Genomic DNA, 26,022 nt, shown 5'->3' with positions numbered 1-26,022 from the left:
CATTTCATGTGAAGAAGACAGCTTGCAAATTCCAAGGATTCGTTTTTTTTTTAATTTCGTGAGAAGACAGAATTTTTATTTTTATTGCAATATTGCCTGGACTTCACAATCTGGCACCATATCTTCACCCCTTCTGTTGTGCAAACACATGTGACAGTATTTTAAAAATGTCTGTCTCTAGAAAACCACTGAGGAAGCCTCACAGACAGAGAAGAACACAGAAGGAACAATTTCAAAGATTTATTTAGCGCTTTCTGTGCTTGGCACTTAGAAACAGAGTTCCGTGCATAGGGCAAATCTTTATACAGCTTTTTCTTCATACATATTTTACATACCATTTTTATTGCCCTCTTTTATATTCATAATATTGAATACCCCACTAGGCATATAAATACATTTATCTACAACACCTCACAACAACTCTCAATAATATCTGTATTCTGTTACTTGGTATTTGCATTTTCACACAACTTAAATGCATAGCTTGCACCAAGCTACAATTGTTTTCTTATTTTTAAAGGTTTTGAAAAGAAAAGAGAAAAAAAAAGAACAAGGGAAAAAAAACAGAAAATAAAGATGTTAAAAGGCAATGATCTATTTGGTTAAACAGAGACCATGTGGCAGGTGGAAGGTTGGCAAATACTCAACCTCACTGTTTCTGAAATGCTAATGTTTTTCTATGGCAATTCTCGCATGCAAGGTCAGCTGCACTCCTGTAGCGCTCTCTTTTCTCATCACTCTTCCCCTTGAGCTCGGTCTGGACAGTTTCTTCCCACTGGGATGAGTGCTGTAGGAGGCACACATTCCCCACAAAGGCTGTCATCCATTCAGTTTTGTTGCATTACTTCCAGTCAAGTCAACAGGAGCTGAGCCCCCTCCCCCCATTCACCTTTCCAAAGTTCCATCCCTGCTTCTGTCTGAGGCTCATTTGTGAGCTAAAACTTTTCTCTCCTCTCTCTCCCATCTCCATCTGCAGGTTGGGTGCTGGTGAGCTCAACCTCCATAAAGAAGCAGCCAGCTGGGCAGAGCCGTGGTGAAAATGAGAAACCTCTTCAGAAGAAGCCCCAGCCCAGCAGCGCCATTCCTGTGCTGCAGTGGAGGAAAGACCCACAGGCCTTGATGGTCTCAGAAATGGGCTGAGCCACTCTGGCAGTGAGGAACTGTCTGGGAAGGGGGAGGTCTTTAGAGCCTTGGGCAGTGCAGCTTCAGAGGATGAAGCCCTGGGAGACTGCCCTTCTTCAACCCTCGGAGGAGACAGCACAGGGAATGGATCCTTCCACGCTGAAAGCTCACACTGCCTAACGTTAATGCATAAAACAGTAAATTCAGCTGCTTCTCTCCAGCTCCTTGTTAAAGTCATGCCCTCTTCTCTGCAATGTCCAGAAAAAGCAGATGCTCTGTGCCAGTCTGGAGGCCCTGGGCTACAACAAGCTGCAATGGCTGTCAGTCCAGGCTCTCCAGAAGGTTCTGGGGCGCACACCTAGATGGCTTATGTTCTTGTTTATCGTTACAATACTAGTTCCACTATAAGTTTGAAGGCAAAAGAGTACTGGGATGGGTTCAGCCCTGGGAACGATGAAGGTCCGGCTGCCTTCGATGCCAAGGAAAGGCAATCCTTGTTAGACCATGTGCACAGACATCTGTGAGGAGGAGCCCTGTACCGCTCCATACTGCCTGTTGTCACAGGCGGCGGCCGTCTGCTGGTTGCTGGAGGGAGGGCTGATCATGTGCATCCCGTGATCCATCCCCGTGGAAAGGTATTGCCTCTCTCCAAAGGCCCCACTGGAGGGGGAAGAGCAGAGTAAAGTGCTTTGGGAGGTGGTGAGTTTCTCTGGGCTTGCCGCCAGCCTGGGGGAAGCAGGGAAATTGTATCCATAGAGGTTGTAGGGATTGTGCAGGGAGAAGGCATTGTAGGAGCTCTGCTGCATGTGGCCACCACCAAACATGTGTGAAGAGGAGGAGGTGGAGGCAGGGTTGCCTGCTTGCATGACATACTGAAACTGGGAGCTGGGGAAAGATCCCAGCTGGCCACTGTATGCCTCCATCTTGCTGTTGCTGGGCAGGGAGGAAGGAGCCGGCATTCCTGAGATCAAGGAGGGAGTCCTCTGAGGCATGAAGGTTTCAGAGGGCTGCGAGGCAGAAGCGGTGCTGCTCTGCAGCCGGTTGTAGCCCCCGTCGCTCAGCCCTGGGTAGCTCTGCAGTGCTGCCATGTTGCTTCTGGCACAAGGAGGATAATCAGACAGGTTGAGGTTGCAAAGCTGACTCTCCCGGCAGCCAACATTGAAAGTGTTGGGGGCCAGATGGAAGGCTGGAGGAGAGCAGGATGGAGAGAGAAGGTGAGAAGAAGCGGATGGTGATGGGGTCCCCGTGCTGGAGGTGGTTGGGGACGTTCCTGTGCTGCCTCCTGCAAAACAAAACATATGGGAGGATGTTCAGCACCCAGAACCACATCTGCAAAATGAGACGGCCTCATTAACAAACAGCTTAGTTCAATAAAGAAGCAAGGGTGGTAAAATGGCCACTGGAAAATTCAGCCTTTCTTGGCAAGGACCCTCACTTTATTAATAGCATCCCTTGGTCTTTCCTTCTGCTTTTTTGTTACGACTTTGTTTTTCAACAGACATTTTATTCCCTTTTAAAATGGGAGACGGAAACAAGCCTGCCACAGAGTAACCCGAGGCATTGGGAGAAGCTGCGAGGAAAGACAGCTTCATCAGTCAAGAGATCTGCCATTTCCAGGCATGTTTATCTAGTTCTTTTTAGGGGAGGGGGAAAAAAACCAACCAACCAACCAAACAAACAAAAAATCAAAACCCAACCCCCTCAAAAAAAAACAAAACAAAATCAAAACAAAAAAGAAACAAACAAAAAAACCCTCAGGTAATTTGGTGATTTCTCCTCTCTCCTGGTCTGCAGGAAGACCACCAGTCAGTGAACTGTATGGTCCCACTGCAAACATCCTTTATCATCTGCTCGGGGGCTTGCGGTGGGAAGTGGCTGAAAAACGTGTTGGACTTCTGCACTATTCAGCATTTTTGTCAGCTGGCTCACAGTGCAGCGGCGCTGATTCAAGCCAGAAGTAGCACTAAAATGAAGGGACACAGTTTCAAGCTATATCCTGCTCCACAGAGCACAGAAAAGGGATGTGTCAGGATTTTCCATCATGTGCGTAGAATTTAAAAGGGATTCCATATGTTGTACCACTGATGTTAACAAAATATTGATATATATGCATGTCAGTAGTATCAGCGCATTTTACAATATTTATGCTATGAATGATGGAATTGACCATTCTGCACAGCAGGGATGCTCACATGTTCTGACCTGGGAAAATAATGCTGTGTAATACTACCAAGAATGGTAGCAAGCTGAAAGTAAGTGTTATGAAGAAGATTATGGCACAATTTTGAGCTTAAGAAGTGATTATTTATAGGCAACATTCTGAACGGAAGGAAGCTTCCTTGAACAACCAGGAAAATCTGTTTTGTGCATAAAAAAATTCAGTTTTCTGATGTGAAACCTTTTATTTTCATTTGACTATTCTCTTTGCACAAGATTCCCTTTCTACATTAGGGCAACCAACACTGGAGACTCTTGTAAAAGAACCAAAGAAGTGCTGGTGAAAAAATTTCACCAGGGAATAAACAGATCCAGAGGAACTGTGGGACAGCATTTCCAACAAGGTAGAAGATTACAGATGAGAGGCAAAGAGAATTGAAAAGACAGTGTTTGAATGGGCAGATGAAATTTCACCAAGGCAGAGATTGCACATTGAGGATCAAAAATAAGGGACAACTTTTTCATGTATCACCTTATGGAAAAAAATCCAGCAGGGTTTTGAGACCAGTATAGGTCTGCTACTGAAAAAAAACCCAAAAAAAAAAACCCAAAAAAAGGGAAGAACTTAATGCAGAGTTGCTTGATGAAAGAGTAAAGGCGATGCTAGTGTTTAAGAGACAGACTAGAAAGACTTGTTCTGTGTCAGTATATGATGGTGAGAATGAAAGTGATATTATATCTGAATTTTTCTGACACATCTAGGGTGAAACAATGGCAAGTGAAAATGTAACCTTGAGACACTAATAATATTTGTGATGTTTTAATTTAATTTTTTTTTTAACCCAGATTCAGAAAAAAAGAAGAGAAACAGCACTGGGTAAGCACAGCCTGGAGTGTTTGCTGTTGACCCAGGCAACACTAACAGAAGGCAAATTTCTGTGTTGCCAAGTCAAAGCAGTCATTCCCATTACCAGCCATGGGGAGGATTGCTTACCAGTTATTGCTGAGCCACTGACTCCTTTTGTCATTCATTCCGAAGCATAAAAGAGAAGCATTGCATCAAATCTCCATTAAAGTAAATGAGAGAAATTGAATTTTCAAATGCCACCATGGACTCTGCTTTCACTTCTTGGTAATACCAATACGCTCAAACTTGCTCACGTATTTTAGCTCCAGAGTTCAAAGGCTTACTGTGTAAGTTTCTAATTTAGCATTTATTTAAAAGGCTACACTTTCCTGGTTCATTTAATGTTTCTGTCAGACAGCCTGGGATTATTTTGGGTGTGGTAAGTAAAGATGGTACCTCCTCCAGCCTTCATCCCTGTCTGTCTTTTACAGGTTGTCAGTATTGCAGTAGGGTCAGCAGAAGGGAAGGTTGACCTCTACAAAAGTATTGCAGCCTGTTTTAGCTGAAATGGCTGATAAAGGTGAGATTGAACACAAATGCAGACTATTTTTTGTTATCCCTGCTGTAAAGAGCACAACCTCTAACAGGGAGAACAGGCAGACAGCTGAATTCATGTATCATCTTCTAGTTATCCAAACCCAAAATACAGAGGTCAAACAATCACAAAACAAATACAGCACAAAGTGAGATGTATTTAACCCACAGTAATCCTGCTTTTGACTCTTTACACCATTTATTTCATGAACAAACTGCAGAAAGTGACTCCCTTGCTGACAGTGTCTGGAGAATAAATTAAAATGCATATGTATATGAGTATTTAATTATCTGTTTGAAATTAAATATATAGAATAAATTATTAAATACAATGTCTTAATTTCAGTCTTCCTTTGCCCCAGAGCTGAACTTTATCAACTTGGTAGGAGAAAAGCGCACACATCAGTTACCAGGGTGAGATGTCATATTCATTACCACTGTAAACACCAACTGTGAGTTCCCTTACTAAACTGAACAACCAGAGTTAAAAAGCCCAGGTTCAGACTGTGAATTCCTACCTATTCCTGAATTTTCCAAATCTATTTGCTTAGGACAATTTTCTTACAAGCAAGCTCTTAACTTTGTCAAGCTTGTTTTGAAACTTGAAAGCTTTATGTTTTCTTTGGGTTTTTTTTTTCTATTAATTTTAGTATTAATATTTGAAGCCTTGAGTTTTTAATATGTTCACAGATATGGATATATCACTTTCTCACTTTCTCTAGAGGATATATTATAGTGTGAACATCTGCCTGTGACTTACATGGCTGTCAAAGATACTCAGAAGACAATCTAGAAAGAACAAAGAAGTGAATCCTTCATTCTACTTGTTGGAATAAGGATCCTTAAGATGTGAGGGGAGGGTACAGAGAGATCTGCTCGTCTAATTTGCATTTAAATTGGGGGTCATTAGACTTTATTCATCTGCTGAGAAGCTACAGTCCAGTCCTACCCATACGACTTTGACTACACAGAGTAAATTTTGCTTGTTAGCGGTTTCAAGGGTTGCTTAATGGTTCCAAAACTGAGAACTGCACATTTCAGGTCACCTCCAAAGAAGGACTGAGTGATTCTGCTTTGAATAATCCCTATTTGCAGGCCAACAGGAAAACCCTGAAGTGACAACACAACAGTTAGGAAACAGAGTAAAAAAGATTTTTCTTTTTCTCTGTAACTTCAAAATGATGAGGTAAGAAATCCATCAACGGAAGCAAGTACCAAACCTGACAACTCTCTTTCAAGAATTCTTTGCTGCCAATTCCAACCACAAGCACAGGACACGCCACACTTCTGCTGCAACAGAGCATAATGCAGAAGCAGGAAGTTCCTGATCTTTTGTGGAGTAATCTTTACACCTTTAAGTGGAACAGGAAATAATACAAAGCAAGGCTTGTCTCAGCTCATTCTCTTCAGACCAGCTCCACTCTGCTCTGAAAGACATTTCCTAGCCATCTTTGCTGGCGGCCCTAAGTATGAGCCATACACAACCTGGACTTTTGTGAAGTTATAACTTGGTCTGTAGCTGTAACAGTCAGCCAAATACCCCTAGAGATGGCAGGAAGCCCAGTAAATATATCCACACCATACCACAGTCTTGGAAAAACAGATGTGTGTGTCATTTCAATGGAAGGCATGGATAGAAACCAATCTAGTTAAACTGATACACAAAACTATGTTAGGTCTGGTTTAAGTCAACTGAAACCACATTTAAGCCAGAATACAATGAATCCCTCGATAGTTGTCCTCTGTTCCTTTTCTCTACCCACCATTTCCCCTGAAAATCGTTGCCAACACCAAAAGCATTTACCAGCGATGTCACAGTATCTCTCACCTCCACACTTACCATGATTCCAGAGTGATTAATTACTATTTTGAGCAACCCCCAGAAGATAATTTTTTTTGGATCTGGAGGCATTGCTTCCACATACGTGCGGTTATCGAGTCACATTTGTATAAAATAGAAGGTTCGGAATTTCAAAGGCCCCTCCTTTGTATCTGAACCCTGCCCCACACGGCAGGTTAAAGTGTCTGTTCTCACAGTGTCCTGCTATTCTGTCCAGGGTTTAGCCAAGCAATGCTGTCATCCTGAAAGGAGCTTGTTCTCCGGGCATACAAGTGATAACTAAGCTGACCTTATCAAAAGGACAACAGCATTTTCAATGATGGGAACTGGAGAACGATCAAGTGCAAGAGAAGTCAAAGTTTGCAAACTGGGACCGAGAAGTAGGGAAAAAGAAGAATGAAATCATGCTGGAAGACAGGGATACCATGTGGAAAGGGTAGAATGTAAAGGCAAGCCTTTCTCTTCTTTGTCACTCTTGTGGCACCAAATAGAAATGCTGTCTGTGCACCAGTGTCAGATAGATGCCCACAAGGCTTAGGGAAGAAATTACAGTTTTTCCTTTGGGTATCAACAAGAAGTGCCATTAAAATATCATCTCAAATAGCGTATGACTGGTATTTCCTTCCTGTCATGTGTGTCCATCTACGCCACAGTAATGGTGCTGTCTCCCTGTGTCTTCCAAATAAACCCTTGCTTTTGCTTTTACCTAGACTGAGGTTGTGTTAAGGACAATTTCATGGCAAACTGCAGCCTAAACATACCTAGTCCATAGGTATGGTGTGCCTTAAATCATGAGGGGTTGGAATATTCTGGAAACATTCAGCATGCCAGGGCATCTGAAATGCTACAGGGACCTCTTCCATAGAAGGCAGGTCACGTAGAGAACTTCTAACACTGCAGTGTAGATGGAAAATGCATCTGCCAGAAGCCAGCATTTGCCAAAGGAGCTTTCTGGCAACAGCAAGATAGTGGGGAGAGGGTCAGTGCCAAGGGAGTCTGAAGCAATTGTGCATGGAAAGTTTTCTGGGATCTGTCTTATGAATGACACCATACTATTCACTTGACCCTCAACTTATCCCAACCTCCTTTATCTGAAAGGTGCACATAAATCAAACTTTGGACTCCACTGCAGCATATTTTCCTTGCTAATGTTTCCAGGCATTGGATGCTACCATCACCTGCAGTGCCTCCATACAAACCTCTTGGTCCTTGAAGTCCTTGCTCAGTGCAGAGCTGCCGTCAGCACAGCATACCTGAACATGAATGCCATACCCAGTGCAATGGCAGAGTCTCACCAGACAGACAAGAGCTTTAGAGAAGTTTGGGCAACTTAGTCACAGCCTTCAATTGTCAGCATGGCTGGTCTCACACAGGGTTGACCTGGTATTCACTGTCACATTGCAAACAGATGTGGCTGCATGTCCTCAGAGTTTGTGCTCTACTTTCTGACAAGGATGGGAATAGCAAGGTGGTTTGTCTAAAGATTTCACGTTTTGATGGGTCAGGCAGCACAAAGTTATTCTTTGAGTGCAAGAGCTTAGCCCACTCCCACCTACAAGCTAGTTTAGCTTGTGGCCTGACACGAACCATGGTCAGCCCACGGCCTGCAGGCTGTGCAGAGCCTACAGGACAGTGTCCAGCCCATAGTCTCAGCCAGGTCATCTCCTTCTACCTCCATATGTGAACAGGACCTGATGCTTGGATTAATAGGTGCACAACCTCACCTATCCATCTCCTGGAGGAGCCACAGTCCCTCTTCTGACACCTGCCCAAGATGTTGGCATCTTCATCATATGATAGGCATGTATCCAATGCACCTGGGGGCACAGAAAAAAGGGACTGTGGCCACTAGTCATTCACCTGGCTCACAACTCTCCTTCTGGCACTTAGCTTGAGTAAATAAGCCCTCTTGAGAGGTAGTTTATATTCACTTGGGCACAGAGCCATGATAATGCAACTCTCCAGCTTTCCAAATGGAGCTGGCCAGGAGCTGGCATGTGTCTGGCCAGCAAGGAGCACAGAGGAGCCTGCCCATGGAGATGTACTCCAAGTCGTTTCTGAAAGGTCTGGTTTTTGTGAGGACTCTACAGTCTTGGATACATATGTACAGTGTCTTTCTAAAGCACAGGAAAGACCAGTGTTTTGCAGTGTCCTATCCTCAGACAGTGTCGTATCCTCAGGCACAACAGTAAATAAATGTAATGGAATGCATGCAGGAAAACAAATTTGAACAAAAAGGTAAATCCTACTACCATTCTGTGCACTTCCACATACATGCACACTAAGTATGGCATATGACATTTACTCTTTGCCGTCCAAGTCACTTCACCTTTGGTCGCAGAACAAAAATTAAATGTGTTAATTGCCCAAGGATGGGAATCTGAGGGAGTAATGAGGTCAGGAGGGAGAGTTTGTGCAGATTGCCAGGTGGTCTGACAGATTATGAGGCCAGAGTGTGCCACTGTAACTATCTGATCTCATGTCCTTTTGGAGCCAGGCGTAGCACAAACCTGGATCCATTTCTGCTTCAAGCAGCACATGCCTCAGCCCTGCTTGATGCCTTAAGACATCTAAATGCCACAATATCAGGTGTCACTCCTGCTCTCACCTATCATGGCAACTTTTTCCTTGCAAATACAACTGGCAGCCCAAGGTCTCTGTTCCCAATCCTAGCTTTCCAAAATTCAAACCTAAAACTTTCAGAAGGACTGAAAGATTCTTCATCACCATTACTACCCCTCTGAGTTCCCTCTTCAGCAGCTTGGAAAACTAAATGGCTTTGATGCCTTTTCCTTGTCTTCTCACCAAGAAAGGGCAGGGCCACCTGGTCTGTGACATGCTGGACTCTCTCTTCACTCCTTCCCTATTTTTAGGAATGAAAACTTCCCACTTTCATGGGAATGAGAGCCATTTCTGTCTTCACAGAGTGAAGCAGAGTAACTGCATTTTTTCTCTCTAGAGCCCTTGGCCAATTATCAAATTATGAATCTGCTGGTAAAATCTTTAAAAGGCCCAAATGAGACTCAAAACCTATTGCATGCCAAGTTGCTGGGTTGTAGAGGAAACATAAAGAGTGCTTTGTAGTTCTTTGGGATACAGCTCACAGAGCACATAAAAAAAGATAATTACAGCAATAGATTTAAGGGGGAAAATATGTACTGTATGGCACAAAAGTGAGGAATGAAAGGAAATTTTGGTTAAGGTTAGCAAATTATAGAGAAGGACTTTTTAAATAAGTTTGCCTCAAATTACAAGAATCATTGGAATTAATGGTAGATCTAGAACAACTCAGAATAATACTTTACTTCCCTTAACATCTTACAAATTTCTTCAAGGTAAACTGAGCAGTCAGAAAGTTAGAGATAAAACTTGCCTCAGTCATCTTCTAAGAAAAAATATTTTCAAGATCTAATGGTAAAAACCAATCTTTTTTTTTTTTTTTCTAATGTGGACAAAAAGTATGATTCAGGAGATGTGATTTTCTTTCTCATCCACATCCAGAGCACCAAGACAGCTGAGGAAAAACATCGAAGTACTGTGGCGAGTTCAAGGAACATGTAATTTTCTATTAATAAGAAAATTATGTGCTACTCTTAGGAAACTGTTCAAATCTTCAAAGTATCATTGCCCACCTCTAGTCATTCATGTGAAATCTGATCACCACTCACCAGATAACAGAGATTTAGGCTTGAGTCACTGGAACTCAGGGTGAGCACCTCTCTGAAGTAACAGAGCACTTCAGGCTCTTTTCAGGTCATCAGGAAGAGGCACAGACTTTGATTTCCAGTTTCTTGTGTCACATCTGGGAGGGCATTTTAATTTTCCAGTGGAGCACCAAAAATGACCCTTCTCTAAAGGAAAACTGTCTGCAGCTCAGCCTAGAAGAAGCTGGAACAGTGTTTTCCCTGGTGCTTTGTTTAAATGAGGCAATCTACGAGCCATTTGAAGTATGTAGCAGAAACCAGTGCTTCATCCGAATAACTCTGGCAACAACCACTCTGTTTCCAATCTCCTCTTCAAGGTCAAAAGAATCAAGCAGATAATTGAGTCCACACCCAGCTATCTGACCTCTGCCTAGACTGATTACAATTGATTTCGAAAGGGAAGCAGAATCCAGATTATCGTGGTGGCATTGCTGATAGAATTGATGGCTGCCTTTGGGAGGCAAGGGCCAATCAGATGAATTTGTAGGTGGTTCAACCTCCCTTGGTGTAAGCAGCTCCTCTCTTTTGGGAGACACTATTTTTGGGATCTAGAATCTCAGATAAAGCCAAAAGGATCCTAACAGTTATTTACTTCTTTCTGCCTCCCGGCATCTGTGATGCCTTCAGATGAAGTCCTGGAGGGCTCAGTCTTCCTTCCACTTGACACCAGTACACATTTGTGTATTCAGGAATTTGTTTTCATATGAGTGCAATCAGGGCAGCTCTCTGAGCACCACCCCCATGGGGGAAGAGTATTATACTAAATAAGTTACAGACAGTACAGACAAACTTTGGCAAGACAGAGGTGATGCCTGCCCAGAAAGGGTAATGTTTACAGACAGAGAAGCTGGAAAAGCAGCAACACCTCAGCTCGGGGTATCTGTCTCACATCTGCTGATAGCCCGTGCGGACTTAGGGTCTGTCTGGAAACATCGTTACTACAAGAAAACATTGTTCCTTTCCAGCAGTAAATGAGACGTTTGAATCTCTTCCACACTGAGCAGAGGGAGCCTTTTGTGCGTATCCTTGTTGACACAAGACTGCAGGGTTAAGATATTCCCTTCGCGGAAGGAGACAGTGGGACCTGTGCTTGATCAGTTTGTACCTACATGCTGCTCTAGAGATAGCAGCAGCTGTCTCACCAGCAAGGAACACACCCCTCTTTCCCTACAGTACCCTTGTAGATAATTTCCAGTGCTGATCTCAAGAACCATTAATGCCAATTTTGCAGACCCTCTAAGAGGTGGACTCTCTACTCTCTACCTCCAGTCCAAGATCAGATGCTCAAGTTGGTGGAGAAGAGGTTGAGTCTACTGCATCTACTCTTTTGTGGAGCTCCTGGGAAAAGCACTTATTCAAGAAAAGAGCCCATTTGGAAGGAAAGCTGCCTTGAGAGCTGACCAGTCAAGTTTAAGATGTTTAACTCTTGCAGATTTGTTATTCATGCATCAAAACAGTAATTTAATGACAAAGTGAATTTTTATGTGCTGCAAGCCTAGTGAAAGATCACATCATGTGACTTTCACATTGGTCCCGAAATTCTGCTTAGGAGGCACTTCTTCCTACCAACTGCCAGGGTACCTTTGATTTCATTTCTTGATAAGTCATCAGCTTTTGTAGGAAGGATTAGATACTGATCACTCTTCTAATATTGCCCCAGTGCCTTTTTAGTCTCTATGTCCTTGCAAAACTTAGAGTCACTGATAGTGATCTGCTCATCACAATATCCTGTGGGAAACTGGATATCACAAATGAGCCAGCAATAGCTCTTTTTACTCTTAGTGACATAATGCAGAGTTACTGGAACTCTGATTTTCTTTTTTCCTCTCCCTATTTTTTTAATGTTCCCTTTTAAAATCAAGAAACTGAGCCACAAATTTTTAATAATGAGAATCTGGATGAGGTTCAATCTAAATTTTGAAAATATATTCCAATTAAAGGCTTTAATAGATTCTTGGCTTTCTGCATGTCTCACTGCCATATGTATTCAATAACCCCAAGCCCCCTTTCTCACCAGCAGTAAGTAGACTGCAGTGTGGGTGATACCATTCCCCAGAAGGTCAGCTGCTCCTGGATTGCCATTTTTGTAGCATTTTGTGCAAAGGTTTTTGTCAGGGGGGATTTCTTTCTTTCAAAACTGGCTGCAGATCTGCTGTGATTGTGTCCAGCATGGTGTTCACTCTTGTGAAGCTGCAGATACTTTTGGATTATGCACTCCAAAAGAGAGGTTTTGTTCTCAAGACAGGGGATTTCCCTAAGACAAGCAGCATTGTTCTTTCACTTGGTAAGACAGCATGGTGACCACTCAGGTCACAGACCTGCAGGGACTTGCTGATGTGCTGTCCTTCACTGCAACATGTGCAACTGAATCTCATGGACCACGAGATTCAGCTGCACCAGGCGTCTGCAACTGGGTGCGACATCAAATCCTCCAGTTTGCGTGGCAGCTGAAACCCATCATTGTGCAGATTAGAAAGTTATTCAATCCCTGCATGAAACAGCTGCATCCAGCACAAGTATCGATTTTGGTGTGTCCCTTGCTCCACATAAAGCTTGGGCCGAACAAATGAGCAAAGCACTAGGATGTGGGTCAAATAGCAGAAAGGATCATGTGGAAAAAATTGTAATATCTTTAGATAATTGTATCTCATGGATGCGTCTGGAATACTCTGTGCAGACTTCTGTTTAAAGAAACTATTAAGAATCTGGAAAAGTTCCCACTAAAAGATAAATTAAATTATTGGTGCTATTCGCTTTGAGAGGTACAGAAGTGGGAGATAAAAACCTGTAAAACAATTACATTTATGAAGAAGGTGGATGAGAGGAAATTTGTCCTTAGCTCTTAACACCCCACGAAAAGGGATAAACATCTAGTTAGAGCAGAAAACTTAGTCTCTTGAATGAAGCATGTTTGCATGCTTGCAGGTTACCAAGCAATCTGTATTGCCCTTGCTACCTCTGTCCCCATCACTACTGACCATTTTTCAGTATTTTTGCAATTTGTACCTCTTAGGAACTGCACTAATTTTTGTAGCTCTGGATAAGTTAGTACTGGAACCAGACTCTGCAGGGTAGTACTGGGATTGTCCTTACTGGAGGGCATATCTGTAGTTTTTCTCAGCTTTGAGATCAGTCAGCTCCTCATTTCAGAATACACACAATAGCTTTTTGAAACTGGCACATGTGGCAGTAAATTAAATGCTCTCCAAAAAATTGTCACATTTATATAGTTATTTTTATCAGTCAAATTTCTAATCTGGCCAAATAATTCAGTTGGATTTGTTAGGCAAAACTATCTTGGAAAAGTCAGGTAGCACAGGAAAATTTAGCTTGAAAGCAAGGAAAACTCCATATTTTATGCTGCTGATGCCCCAAGCTTTTGCCCTAGAAAGTGTAATTTTTCCTATTACACTAGAATGGATCCGTCTCTAGAAAATCAAAACTGAATTCCACAGTTCCTACAGGGAAACTGTTACAGCACATCCTTAAACTTCATGTAACTGGAACCTACTGCAGTTTTTCCTATCACCACAGACAGTATTTTATTGTAGTAGTTTTATCTGCTCTCTCTCTCTCTTCACAGGCTGGACAACCATGGCTTGCTCCTCATCAGCCCTAGGCATGTGGCCACCCTTGCTGCCCTCATCTTGTCTCTCTGCAGTAAGAACTCACTCCTCTTTACCTTCAGTGCCACATCTAGTCCCAAAAGTTTCCCATAGCCCCATGCAATTTCCCAACAAACATTTCAGGGGATAAAAGGAAAGCTTGCATTTCCTCAAATGTTTATTCAGAAATGTCACATATCCACCCAGCTTTGATGAAACCAGTGGGATCTGGAATTAAAATATCAGTTTATTAAAAAAAAAAAATCTGAAAGTTTCTAATTCATAAATATATAAGGGTATGAGATGACACCATGCAGCTCAGAGTGCTGAAGCTCCAGATGGGGCAGAGGAGAAAACTCTGGGGCAAGTCACATCCATGTAGAATCTCAGAGGATCTGAACTTCAATAGCTTATGCTGATGTCAGCTCTTAAACAGCAGTGATTTACTCACCTGTCACCCAGTTCATGTACTTGAAAGCAAGGAGACAAAGAGGTGTGGGCACGATGTATCCTGGTTGTCTCACATTTGCAGGGAGGAATCACACGTGGCTTAAAGCTACCTCGGCATTTTTTGCTCTGTCAGCAATTCTAAGGATTCCATACTAGCATGTTTGTCCTTGACTTAAGGGACTGTCCCAGCAGCCAGAAATTAAAATAGAGCATGTTTGTACCTTAGCTTTGCACCTATTTTTGAGACCAGGGGACAGTTTGTTACAGCAGTTTCTGGAGAGATGAGCACTATGAGGGTTGGAATATTTCTGATTTATTATTTCACATGGCTAAATGCAGAGTTCAAAAACCCCTTTGTAACAAGTTGTTAGGTTTTGAGATCAACCTGTGAACACATCTTCAGTTAAGGGCTGCCCTAGGCTTTATTGTCTCTGGTGCAGTGGTGGTGGTCTGCACAGGGCCTGCTGGTTACAGGGTACTGGATTGCTTTCTGGCTTTTCAGCTGCCAAACTATATTATAACAAGCTAAAAATACATTAAATATTTTCCTTTCCTAATATTACCTTACCACGTAAGCAATAGTTGGACTTGTCACTAGGATGTTATCTGATAACTGAGGGGAGGGAGGCAGGCGAGCCTGAATAGAGGCTGAGACATTGGAGAGAGGCTGCTTCAGTGACTGTGACCAGGAGGAGAGGCTGTTATGTTTCTATTTAGGTGGGTGTTGAAAACATTTCTAAGTCCTTGCTTTAACCCATCTCTGACCATGTGCCCCACCCCAAGTGCTCCTTGACACAAGCCCCTGAGCTTGTGTGAAATCCCTCCTGCCCCATGCTGTGCTATTCAAGAAGAGTTAGGTGGTCAGGTGAAGACCATGCATGGGGAGTCTAACAGAGCTGACTGGAGTGTGCTCTGTCCTACTTCTGTGCTGTGCCATCAGAAAAATTATTTAGCAGGCGACGTGGGCCCTGGGGTGTTGCATGTGGAACTGGCAACGGGGACAGTCAACAAGCAAGAAGAGATTCCTCTGCTGGACACTATTCTGATTCTGCCTCAGTGATGGGCAACCCCAACAGCTACCACTGCTTCCCTGCATCTGAAGGAGAACACACCATCCATCCCCAGGTGAATTTAAGATCTGGAGAGAGGTTTTGGGCATGATGTCAAGCTTGAATGTGAGAGGCTGGAGAATTTGCTACACAGGGCAGACATTTGGTTTTGATTGCTTAACTTTGCTGGTGCCACATTTGAACACCATTTTGAATTGTTTCTTTCCTTGCATGTTTGTTGGAATAAAAAAAATGTATCAGGCTGCTGCCTTGATATCTTTTTCTCAGTGATCACTATTTTTAACTAGAAATAGCTGCACTAAAGTAAATGGGAAAGACCTACCTCTGCAAAAAGCAAAATAGCAACATGGCCTGAAACTAGAGATGAAAGTCCTACTTAACTAATGAGATATGTAAAGGGCAGGAGCTATGAAAAGACACAGCATGAACACTTGGCCTATCCAATAATTCCTCCCAGATTCTTACTAGCACAAAGTGTGTCCAGCAAGGCCACTGTGTTTTGAAATCAAGGTAGCATGACCCCAAAGGGAGACACATTCTTGGTCTCCTAAAACTTCCAGAGAGCAAATCCTGCCCCCACTCCACTGCTTCCCTTTGTGTTTGCCTACAAATGGCAAATGTAGACTGTAAATGGAGAAAAATGTGTCTGACATGGCTAAGCATTTCCTCAGTCTCTCTGTGCTCTCTTCACATTTAACTCATGCTGTGTACTTGGGCTGGTTTGCCCAACCCTACAATCCTTCCTGCTCCTCCTTCTAGCTCTTAGGACTCTAGTTCTTGGGAGATCAGGGAGCCCAAGCAATTCCATCACACCTCATAAGGCATGGCCTGTCCACTGTTTCCATCCCCCTCTCTGCTCTGTGTCCTCTCACTTCAGCCAAGAGCTCAACAATGTGTGTGACATTGCAGTCGCTGGACACACAGCAAAGTGCATTGCTGCTTTTATGCCCTCTTCTCCTGCTCTTTCTCTTTCTTGCCATCTCTTTGTTCACTCACCTTGCTGCTTCTGCATGGTAGTGAAATCTTCAAAGGTGAGAGTGCGCACGGGGGGCCTCCAAAAGGCATAGGTCTCCATGATGGCCTCCAGCCCCGTCCTGTGCAAAGGAAAGAAAAGAAGGAGTGAATAAGAATGTCAACCAGCTGGGGATACAGGCACTGAGGAAAGAAGGCTCTGACCTTGCTTGGCAGGCTGCCAGCGGCCACTGAAAGGTCACCTTGGCATCTGTGAATTCCTCAAGTGAGTCTTCCCGCACAGGTGCTGACCACGAGAGTAAAATGAAATTTCCCCAGCCTAGGATTTCAAAAGTTCCTAACAGTCTCTAAATGCCTCTTTCCTTTCTAGCAAGAATCTCAAGCCTTCTGTCTGCTTACCAGGGGGACACACAACTGTCAGCTCCTTAAGGCATACCGAGTTTATCATTGAATGGCCCTCCACACTTTTTGGATGTAAGTTGTCATGCAAATAAAGAAGGCCTGGGATTCAGACTATAGAATCAGAGAGATTGTGTGAATTGCCTTTCCCTGCCATTTCACAGTTCTGGACACTGTTTCGAAGTGCTACGAGAAGCCATCAAAAAGGGAATCTTCTTGGTTTTGAACTTCAACTAGAAATGCATAAGATGCTCTTTCTCAAAGGTCAGTGATATTTCGGCTTTGGGTCCCTAACTCACCACAAAGACTTAACAAAGAGAAAAAGCCAAAAACTGAGTGAGAATTTTTTTTCTTCTTGAAGCGCTGGGGTCTCAGATTTGTTCTTGTTGTCACCACAAACTCCTAGCTCTGGTGGAAGTCTTTTAGTGCCGCAGGCTCAGTGAGGACATAGGTGTGTTATCAAACCCACTGGAGTTTCTTCCCAGGAAATGTTCCCCTCAGTGGAAGCTATACACCACTCTGTTCCCCATTCCTCACCTTCCCCAGAGTGTTTTCCTACAGTAGGTTACAGCCCTCGCACTGACTGAATACCAGTAGAGATTCTTCATCAAATGTGAGAACATATCCCCTTTCAATGCAAAAGGCACAACATCCCCAGAGCCGCTCATCAGATGTTGAGCTGACACTGGAGCTGCCTTTTCCTTCTGAAAATGTCTTTCTGCACATGCCTCCACTCACTCAGTTAACTTTCCAAAGTCTCCCCGGAAGCTTGGATGCTTTAAATACATTGGAGTTGGCAAACTAAACTCTGTATTTTAAGAGGAGGTTTAGAAGAGGGGTTGTTGCATGGTGTTTATTAGCTGCTAAGCTGTTAGAAGTAGAAACAGAAGACATCTCTGCATATCAGTCTCACACTAGCGCTGAGCACATTACAACAAAACTATTTGGTTAATACAGTGGCCTCTGCCAGCTCATGGAGCTCAGAGGCAACAAGGCAGGGCAGAATTTGAACCCATCAGCTAAGCTGGGGTCTGTGTGCAAAAGCTGCCCTTTGGCTACCGGTACCACCCCCAGGATTTCCTCTGCTCCCTGTGTGTGAAAGTCACACATGTTCAGACTCCATCTGCTCCTTGACACACACAGTCAGGAAGAGAACAGTACCTTTTTTGCAGCCTCATGAAATGATCCCCAGCCCAAACACTGAGGGAAGACTTTCTGGTACTGTATATCCAGGGGGCATAAAATGCCCTGAACAAGTTGCAATGGAGCCAGACCTGTTGTTGAAAGGACCTGCCTTGATGATTAGAACCACGTAATGTATCAGAAATGCAGACTGAAAGTTCCAGCTGTGCTACTCCAGCTGCTCTGTGTCTGCCACAGGATTGTGTGGGGAAGCAGGGAGGCCAACTTACTGAGAGCAGTGAACATACAGTCGCTCAGTCATTAGATCCCCAGGTACACAACCCCTCTCTGTACCAGCACTGGGCTTCTAGCTGTCACAACTCCCTTCCAGTGAAATCCAGGCCCTAATGGAAGGTGGCTCATGGAGACACTAAAAGCAGATTAAAGCTATTACCCCTGCCTCTCCCTGCAGCCTACACCATTATCAGCTCAGCAACTGACTCACAATTCAAAGTTTCTAGCTCTCCATCTAACACTTTTCCCTATATCAATACAATTCTCAAAGGAACCATATAATTTCTACTTCTAAAAGAAAGGGGGAAAAAGAGAATATCCAGGACATAATAAAAAGAAGAAGTAAAACAGTAAATTGGGAATAATATATTCTTTCAAAGGTTGGACTTGACTGTGTCTGTGAGCTGACAGAGGGTAAATGGCAGCACTGAGAGTGTCAGAGCAGCTTGTAAAGCTGCTCTATTCCTGCCCTGTATGTCAGAGGAAGGAAAGCTGCCAACACCAACAGGGACCTACCTCCTCCTGCTCCAGGGGAGAAGCTCTACAACAGCCCCCTTGCTGTGAACACAGCTCCTGTCACCCTTCCCTTTCCACACTGTGACTGTTGGCAGCAACGGTGTGGCCTTGCCCTGCAATGCCGAGGGCAGTGTGGTGTCACCCAAAGAATAAATATCAAACTCCACAGCTGGTTCTTCCTGCCCCAAATGTGAGTCCTTTACTCCCCACGAGTTTGCACGTGTTAAACATGTGTATAAAACATCCTCTCTGAGCATGTGGGTCACAGAGCTCAAACTTATGTCCACTTCTACGCACAGACTTAAGCCTCTATGTACTAGACCAGCCTTTTTTTCCCCATTAGTTTGTGGGTTTCTGGGTTTTTTTTTTATCTTTGGTTTCTGGATTTTAGGGCTCTTTTTCTTCATGCAGAAAAAAATGTTGTGGGTGTTTTTGAAATAGCTTCTAAGCAGAAGACCTCCTTACTGAATTTTCACATCCTTCCAGGTGTCAGACAAGATCCATGAGACAGCATGTTCATGTGCTAACCTGCTAGGCACCTACCACACTACACATGGAGCCTTGCAGAGGAAAACCAAACAGTCATGCTAAAAACAGCTCTTGTTGAGAAGGCACACCACCTTTTTGTACTGATTTTAAAACCCTAGTCGCAGCCTTTCTTCTGTCTGCGATGTAGTCTTATTTTTGAAAGAAAATGTTGAGGTGATGAGGTGGGAATCAAGAAATTTAATCCCTGTCAAGTCTAGTCACTGTCTCTCCCATAGCAGTTTATGACACTGGTGTGCTCTTCTAGTCAGCAGAAATACTGGAGTGCCATTCTATGTGTGTGTTCCACCCCCTAACAAGGAAAAGGATCCCCATCTGGCCAATGAAGAGACATTTTGGGACAATAATAAATGTTGACAAAATAATAATTGTTTTCAGCGTTTCTGAAATGCCAGGAAATTTGGAGGGCCTTTGCTGAGGGTTGCTGATACCAAGTGTGCTGAACATTATCCATGTGGCATCAACTTTCTCTTCCAAGGAACTGCACTGAAAAATTAACTTCAAAATATCTATCAGGCCATAAACCCTTCCCTCTCACACCATCTTTATGAAGGAAGTAAAAAAAAAAGTATCAGAAGAGGTCTCACTGCCAGCATTTTTTAATAAGGTCAGTCCTTTAAAAGGTATCCAAAATTTGCTCTCTCTTTTTCATTCATTCTTTTATTTTTAGTGCTATAAAGTTTTAATAATAGGCAATAAATGAAACAGTTCCATTGTCTGAAAAATGAAACGAGCTATCTGTGCACCTCCATAATCCATTCCATATGGCTGATCTCGCTATTCCCACTGCACATAGGATTCAGGCCATCATTTCATTGTTTGCTGGGGAAGCCAAACTATTGGCTCCAAGTGTCCTCCTGGCTCTCTTATCCTAGACAAAGCTCAAAGAGTATTTCCAAACAAACAACTTTTATTCACCTCAGCTGCCCACATCTGAAAGTGCTGGTTTTCCCTTCAGCCTAGGGGTTTTTTCTTCCATCACCCTGTTGAGTTTCCTAACTGTTTTCCCTTCTGGCTTCCTCCTGGATTAGGAGCTCCTGCAAGCATCCCACTGTCAGATGAACTTTACCTAGTCTCTAAAAATAACCTCTGTGGCATTAAACCTGCACCCTCACTACCCAAACATTTGGCTAACTGAGCTCCATATGTCAAAAACTGGTTTCTCAATCTCTTGAAGTTCAGGAAAGCAACCAAGTAATAACCTGCCTTATTCATACATTATGTGGGTATCCTTTCACCACCAGGAAACTTCTCTTTCAACATCAGGAACTTCTCTTGTTGAATTTCTACAAATACTTTATGTGTTTCTGCAAAAAGTGAAGAAGGCCTAAAAATCAGATAGGGGGAATCTCTAACAGGAACTAGGATTGACCTTCAAACACAGGCTACCTCTGCAATCCAACAAGGCTCGTGGTTAGATTCCTGACCCTCATTACTTAACATGGTTTGAATGCTTAAAGACTGCTTAACATTAGCAAGCTGCTGAGCTGTTTCCATCCTTCCCTCTGAAACACCTTAGTGCTCCTTCTCCCAGCTCAAAGACTGAGGCAGTAGGGTCTGAAGAGAGACACTCATGAAAATAACTGAAAGAGATCCAAGAAAGGATCTGGGAAAAGATTGCTCCCCCATATGGATACAGTCAGTCACATCATGATGGGGTATCCCCAGAGCAGCAGGGTTTTAGCAGTCTCTTGCACTGATGAAGGGAGACAACAGTCATAAGGAAATAAAGGGGCAGGCTGCAAGCTGATGGAAGTGAATGATCCAAAATGGAAGCCAGTTTTAAAAACAACAATCACCTCCACAATTTCTGCCGCAGGAGACAACAGTGGAACAATAACAATAAATAAGTGGAGGAAAAATATCCATCTCCATTTAATGGAAGAGCCTCAACATAAAGCAGAAAGGAAATGTCCCAAGAAAGAAGCGGCTTAAGAGTTCCTTTTCTTCCACCATGCACTGCTTTTTCCCTGAGAGTTCTTTCCTCCATCATTTGCTGGCAAACTCTAACCATGGCTCAGTATCCAATGTCTCTGGAATAGGATGTCCTGGAGCTGCCGCAGAATTCTCTGTCTCTTGCTGCTGCCACACCTTGATTTTTTTCTTTTAAGACCTTATACATAAAACCTCTTGAACATGTACTACTCACTTTGCCTGACAAATGGCCCTTCTTCAAATTATCCAATTTCTTTTGCAAAGGATACCCACATTTTCAGCGGGACCTTCTCCAGCCACAGTCTGAGGCACTGCAGTTGACAAGCTGTGGGAAGGACGTGGGAAGTTGCAGAGCATCACAATTGGTTTTTGACCAGTGATCCTAATGAGATTACAGATTCACAAGAGAGAGAAAAGTCATCCAGCACAGTTAAGAAACGTCCCATTTGGAAAGTCCTTTCCACACACAGCTTGGACGCCAATGCTTTCCTCTCTGCTATGGGAATATCTGTGTATGTGTCCTCTGGGAAGGAGGCAGCTGAGCATTTGTGTCCTCCCCTAGCTGACAACAGCAGTGCAACTGCAGCCAGACCCCTGCTTGTGAGGCAGGCGCCTGACTGCTATATATGCTTGCAAATACCTTTGCCTGTTTTTTTCTTCCTAAAGCCTCAGGCTGCTCCCTTTGATGTGTAATACCTTAAAGATTTTAATTCCTCTTTACATCAGCAGAGAGCCTTACTGAGCCCTCCCCACAGCTGCAGCCGTGTAGCAATTTCCTGCCCTTTCTTAAATCAATGAGCTACAGAGATCAGCAATTCCCAACCTTTTCAGGAAACTGTCCAAATTCACTGAGCTAGGACCTTATTAATGCCTTCCACATTAATACAGCCCACCATGTACCTGGAACTGCATCAATCCCTCTCCCAAACCCAACCCCCAGTGCAGCTGTATCTGTGCACACAGGGAAGATCTCATACCCAGTACACACTTTGCTTTCCCCACGCAGGAGAGGAGAGCAGAATAAAAGTTACATATGCCTCAAGGAGAACTGACAATCACAGCGGTGATTAAATGGGAGTGGCAACCTCTTCATGCAGAAATTCAGTAAGATGAGAGCAGAGGAGCTGAGCTAGGAAGTCTCTAGTTCAGTTAAATGTCTTCTTTGGGATGATGGAGAGTGTAGCACTAAAGTGAGAGGTGGAAAACTCAGGGCAGTTGCCCATTCATGAACACTGACCTCACCAAACCTCCTTACGAAAGAGACAGCAGTCCTGGTAAACACACACAACAGGAGCATGCAAGTAAAACTGAGTTACAGTGCCCATGGGGACAGCAAATGAGGGCTATGCACACCACTTTTACTCTGGTCTGCACACTCAGAGCTTTGCTTTACAGCCCTAGGCTTCTTGTAATGTAGTCATATATGTCTAATTGTATACTTAAAGTTTAAAGCCTTTGTTACACTGATTTAAAGGATACCTACATCATTTAGATCTGAAATATTTAGATCTGCTGCACATTCTGCTGCAGGATTCATGAACAGCAGAAAAAGTTGAAACTTTTTTTCTTACTCTTTTTTGATAACTCTGTAATGTCTTTTACTAATACAATGGGGGATTGATTAAAGCTTCATTTTAACTACTGTGCTGTTAAAATATAATTTCTTCTAAATAATATTTAAGGTGTTCTACTTAATTTTTCCATAAAAATCATGACAAAATTAAGCAACAAAGTGAAATTAAGCAGTCAAAGTGAAACCATTGGGCACTGCTGGATAAAAATTGAAATTATTTGAAACTAGAACATTTTTGCACTTTTATCCTGCACACCTATGAGAAACTAATTTTTTTCTTCTAACATAAAGCAAGGATTTGCACTCTGAGATTTGACATTTCCTGTGAAAATTAAAATTTAAAAATGTCCTTCAGCCAACCCTACATGTAATAAAGAATAATTATTTTGCACAGTGTTAAGCTGTGACCTATTTGTCTGTTTAACAATCTGTAATCCCCTATCTTTCTATCTCTGTTTTTCATTTTAATAAAAAAAAAATTAAATTGCCTTTCTCAACCACAGACATATGCCCTGTGCACTCATCAGGGAAAGGATTGAAGAGATCAGTGAGGAAACACAAACAAGCTTCTGTTACCTGTTTCTCCCAGAATCTCTGAAACCTTTGGCAAAGGGGTTTCTGTCAATTTTTAATCTGGTGATCTAAAAGGAAGAAAAAGAGAATTAGTTGATATTTTCAATTTTTTTTTTCTTTCAACAAATGAAAAATGTGGATGATTACCATTCTTGCCCAAGCCATCTCTACAATGATCTTTCACACTTATTTCCCCAGACCTCTGTTAAATTTGCCCTTCCATTATCCATGAACAGATAATCTGCTTATCAAAAAATGTCACCAGAGACAGAAATCATAGTAGCATTGGGAAATCTGGCACAGTGCTGGGGCTGAGAAGTTGCTCCTGAAGTAGAAGTACACCAGTTGCAAACCCCTAGGAGCTGCTATTTATCAATGGCCACGTGGTTTTGGAAACAGGCACAGTGCTCAAGTTTGGCTGCTGTCTGAGTTATCTCAGCCTCAACACTCCAGATATCCAGCAGCTGGATGCAACTTATGGACCTTCAAACAATGCTGAAGAGAAAAGCACAAGCTACGGTCCCCAAAGATATCAGGTGGCCACCCAGTCACACGTACAAGCTGCTGTTGTTCTGGTCAGCATCTAGGCAGCCCTCAAGAGTTTTCTGGTGTATAATTTTTTTTGTTTTTTTGTTTTTCCTCCTCTAAATAAAGGAAGTAGCAGCCAGACTGAGTGCTTTGGGGGAATCTTCCTTCCTACTTTATTTTTAAGCATGAATTTCATGTTGGTAATAGGACTATAATACTGGGATTTTGACCTTGCAGCCTGTGGTATTATACTCCCTGTTGGCTATTCCACAACCTGGTGTAGCACAAGAGTTTCCCTCTGTCAGCCTCAGCTTGTCCTAGACATTCTATGTTTGGAATGTGAGTGAGATCTCCAGAACCTACCAAATTTGAGGTGATTTTGCTGAAACTGCTCAAAAGGGACTAGTTTAATACAGTCTGATCTGAAGGGGATTTGCAGGTGTTTTGCTTCTGTCAGAACCAAGCCCTTACTCTGGATATTAACCTCAGATCTGGAATGCAGCTCCTATTTTTGCAGAAGCTTAATTTGTGAACTTAATTTCCGCTAGCCTGACTTTGCAGCTGTCCAGGGACTTGTGTGTACAGAGACAGATATGTTCTGTGGAGGATGGAATTACAGCAGAGGGAATCCCTGTGGTGGATTTGCTAACATTTTACAATTGTTTCCAGAGATGCTTCCCCCAGTAAGGCAACGCTCTGCAGCCACTGGAGGGCATGCAGGCAGATTCAGGGGATTTAGATTTGGTTTAAATGAAAATGTTTCTCCAGCCCACCAGAATCTCCTTACTGCTATTATAAAAATATGATTGTGTCCCCCAGATCTTTTTGAACAAAATCCCCAAACATTTGGAATTCAGAGAGACAGAAGTGTCAGTGTTTCTTTATGGTAAGGTAGCTTATGGTGCCAATCCCTGACAGGGATCCCTCCCTTAGCATCTCCCTCCCTGTGTAATTATGTCTTATAAGTCTGGTCATTAAAAAAGAATGACAGGTTTATTTCCTGACATTTCTTCTCTTTTCCCTATCCTCTTTCCTTGTCTGATCTACAGTCAAGATTTGTGGAGTATCTTCATTTGGACAAGGGGAGCAGGAAGTTTCCCATACTGCAATGATAGCAAACCCACCAGAATGTTGGAATATTTTTGATCTGTTGTGGATTCTGATTTAAGTCAGTTCAAGGGGACCAGACTGAGAAAAAAAGCATGGGAAGAAAAAGAAGCAGTCACAGGAGCACTGTCTGCACCTGTGCTGTCTTATACACTGCAAAATGAAAAACTCTATAACATTTCACTAAATTGTTAGAATTCACACTTGCTAAAAATTGGTTACATATTGCAATCAGGTTTGGTTAAATATTACAATCTGCCTTAAGCTGAATTAATATGGATCTGTCCTTCAGTCCCAGAAGACTGAAGTCTAGTTTCAGAAAAGTGTAGATCATTACTAAAGTCAAGGTCCCTAGAGAAAGAATCCTGCTGCAGCAACATCTTTTCCTTATGGTATCTAAAGTCAATACTAAGTCTCATCACTGGGAACTATGCAAGACCTGAATCAAACACAAATGATCATAAAATCACAGAATGATTTGGAATGGACCATAAAGATCATCCTGTTCAAACCCACCTGCCATTGGCAGGGACACCTTCCACTAGACCAGGTTGCTCAAAGTCCCATCCGACCTGGCCTTGAACACTTCCAGGGATGGGGCACCCACAGATTCTCTGGGCAACCTGTGCCAGTGCCTCACCATCATCACAGTAAAGAATTCCTTCGCAATATCTAGTCTAAACCTACTTTCTTCCACTTTGAAACCATTCCTCATATCCTTTCACCACACGCCCTTGTAAAAAGTCCCTCCATCTTTCTTGTAGGTTCCCTTCTGGTACTGGAAGGCTGCGATTATGTCACCCCAAAGGCTTCTTTTCTGATCTTTACTTACAGTGGGAAGCATTTTGCTTACCCAGTCTCTGTCCTTCTATGCATCCTCTCAAGATGTATGAGAAGTGAGGACTCATTCATTTGAAGACTAAGGCAAAAAAGGTGTTAAGTACCTCAGATTTCTCATCAGTTGTTACCAGTTTTCCAACACTGGTTATCAGGGGGAGGTACACCTTCCTTAACCTTCCTTTCCTGGTTAACTTAGCTGTAGAAGCTCTTCTTGTTATTCTTTGCCAG

At 42.9% G+C, this 26,022-nt stretch overlaps 1 protein-coding gene across 1 annotated transcript in view; it reads right to left on the bottom strand.

Annotated features, from left to right (window-relative positions):
* Positions 1-225: 225 nt before the first annotated feature.
* TBX15 (T-box transcription factor 15) overlaps positions 226-26,022 on the bottom strand; it is a 90,578-nt gene continuing 64,781 nt past the window's right edge. The window contains exons 6-8 of the mRNA XM_068181888.1: positions 23,323-23,387; positions 16,386-16,483; positions 226-2,404 (exon numbers count right to left, since the gene is read on the bottom strand). Of these exons, the coding sequence (XP_068037989.1) occupies positions 1,620-2,404; positions 16,386-16,483; positions 23,323-23,387 (948 nt within the window). The 3' untranslated portion in view covers positions 226-1,619. The remainder of the gene's footprint in view (positions 2,405-16,385; positions 16,484-23,322; positions 23,388-26,022) is intronic.

Source organism: Anomalospiza imberbis, chromosome 2, assembly GCF_031753505.1.
Source record: "Anomalospiza imberbis isolate Cuckoo-Finch-1a 21T00152 chromosome 2, ASM3175350v1, whole genome shotgun sequence".
Taxonomy (NCBI): Eukaryota; Metazoa; Chordata; class Aves; order Passeriformes; family Viduidae; genus Anomalospiza; species Anomalospiza imberbis.
Note: the sequence above shows the minus strand (reverse complement) of the source record. Positions and strands in the feature narration are given on the sequence as shown.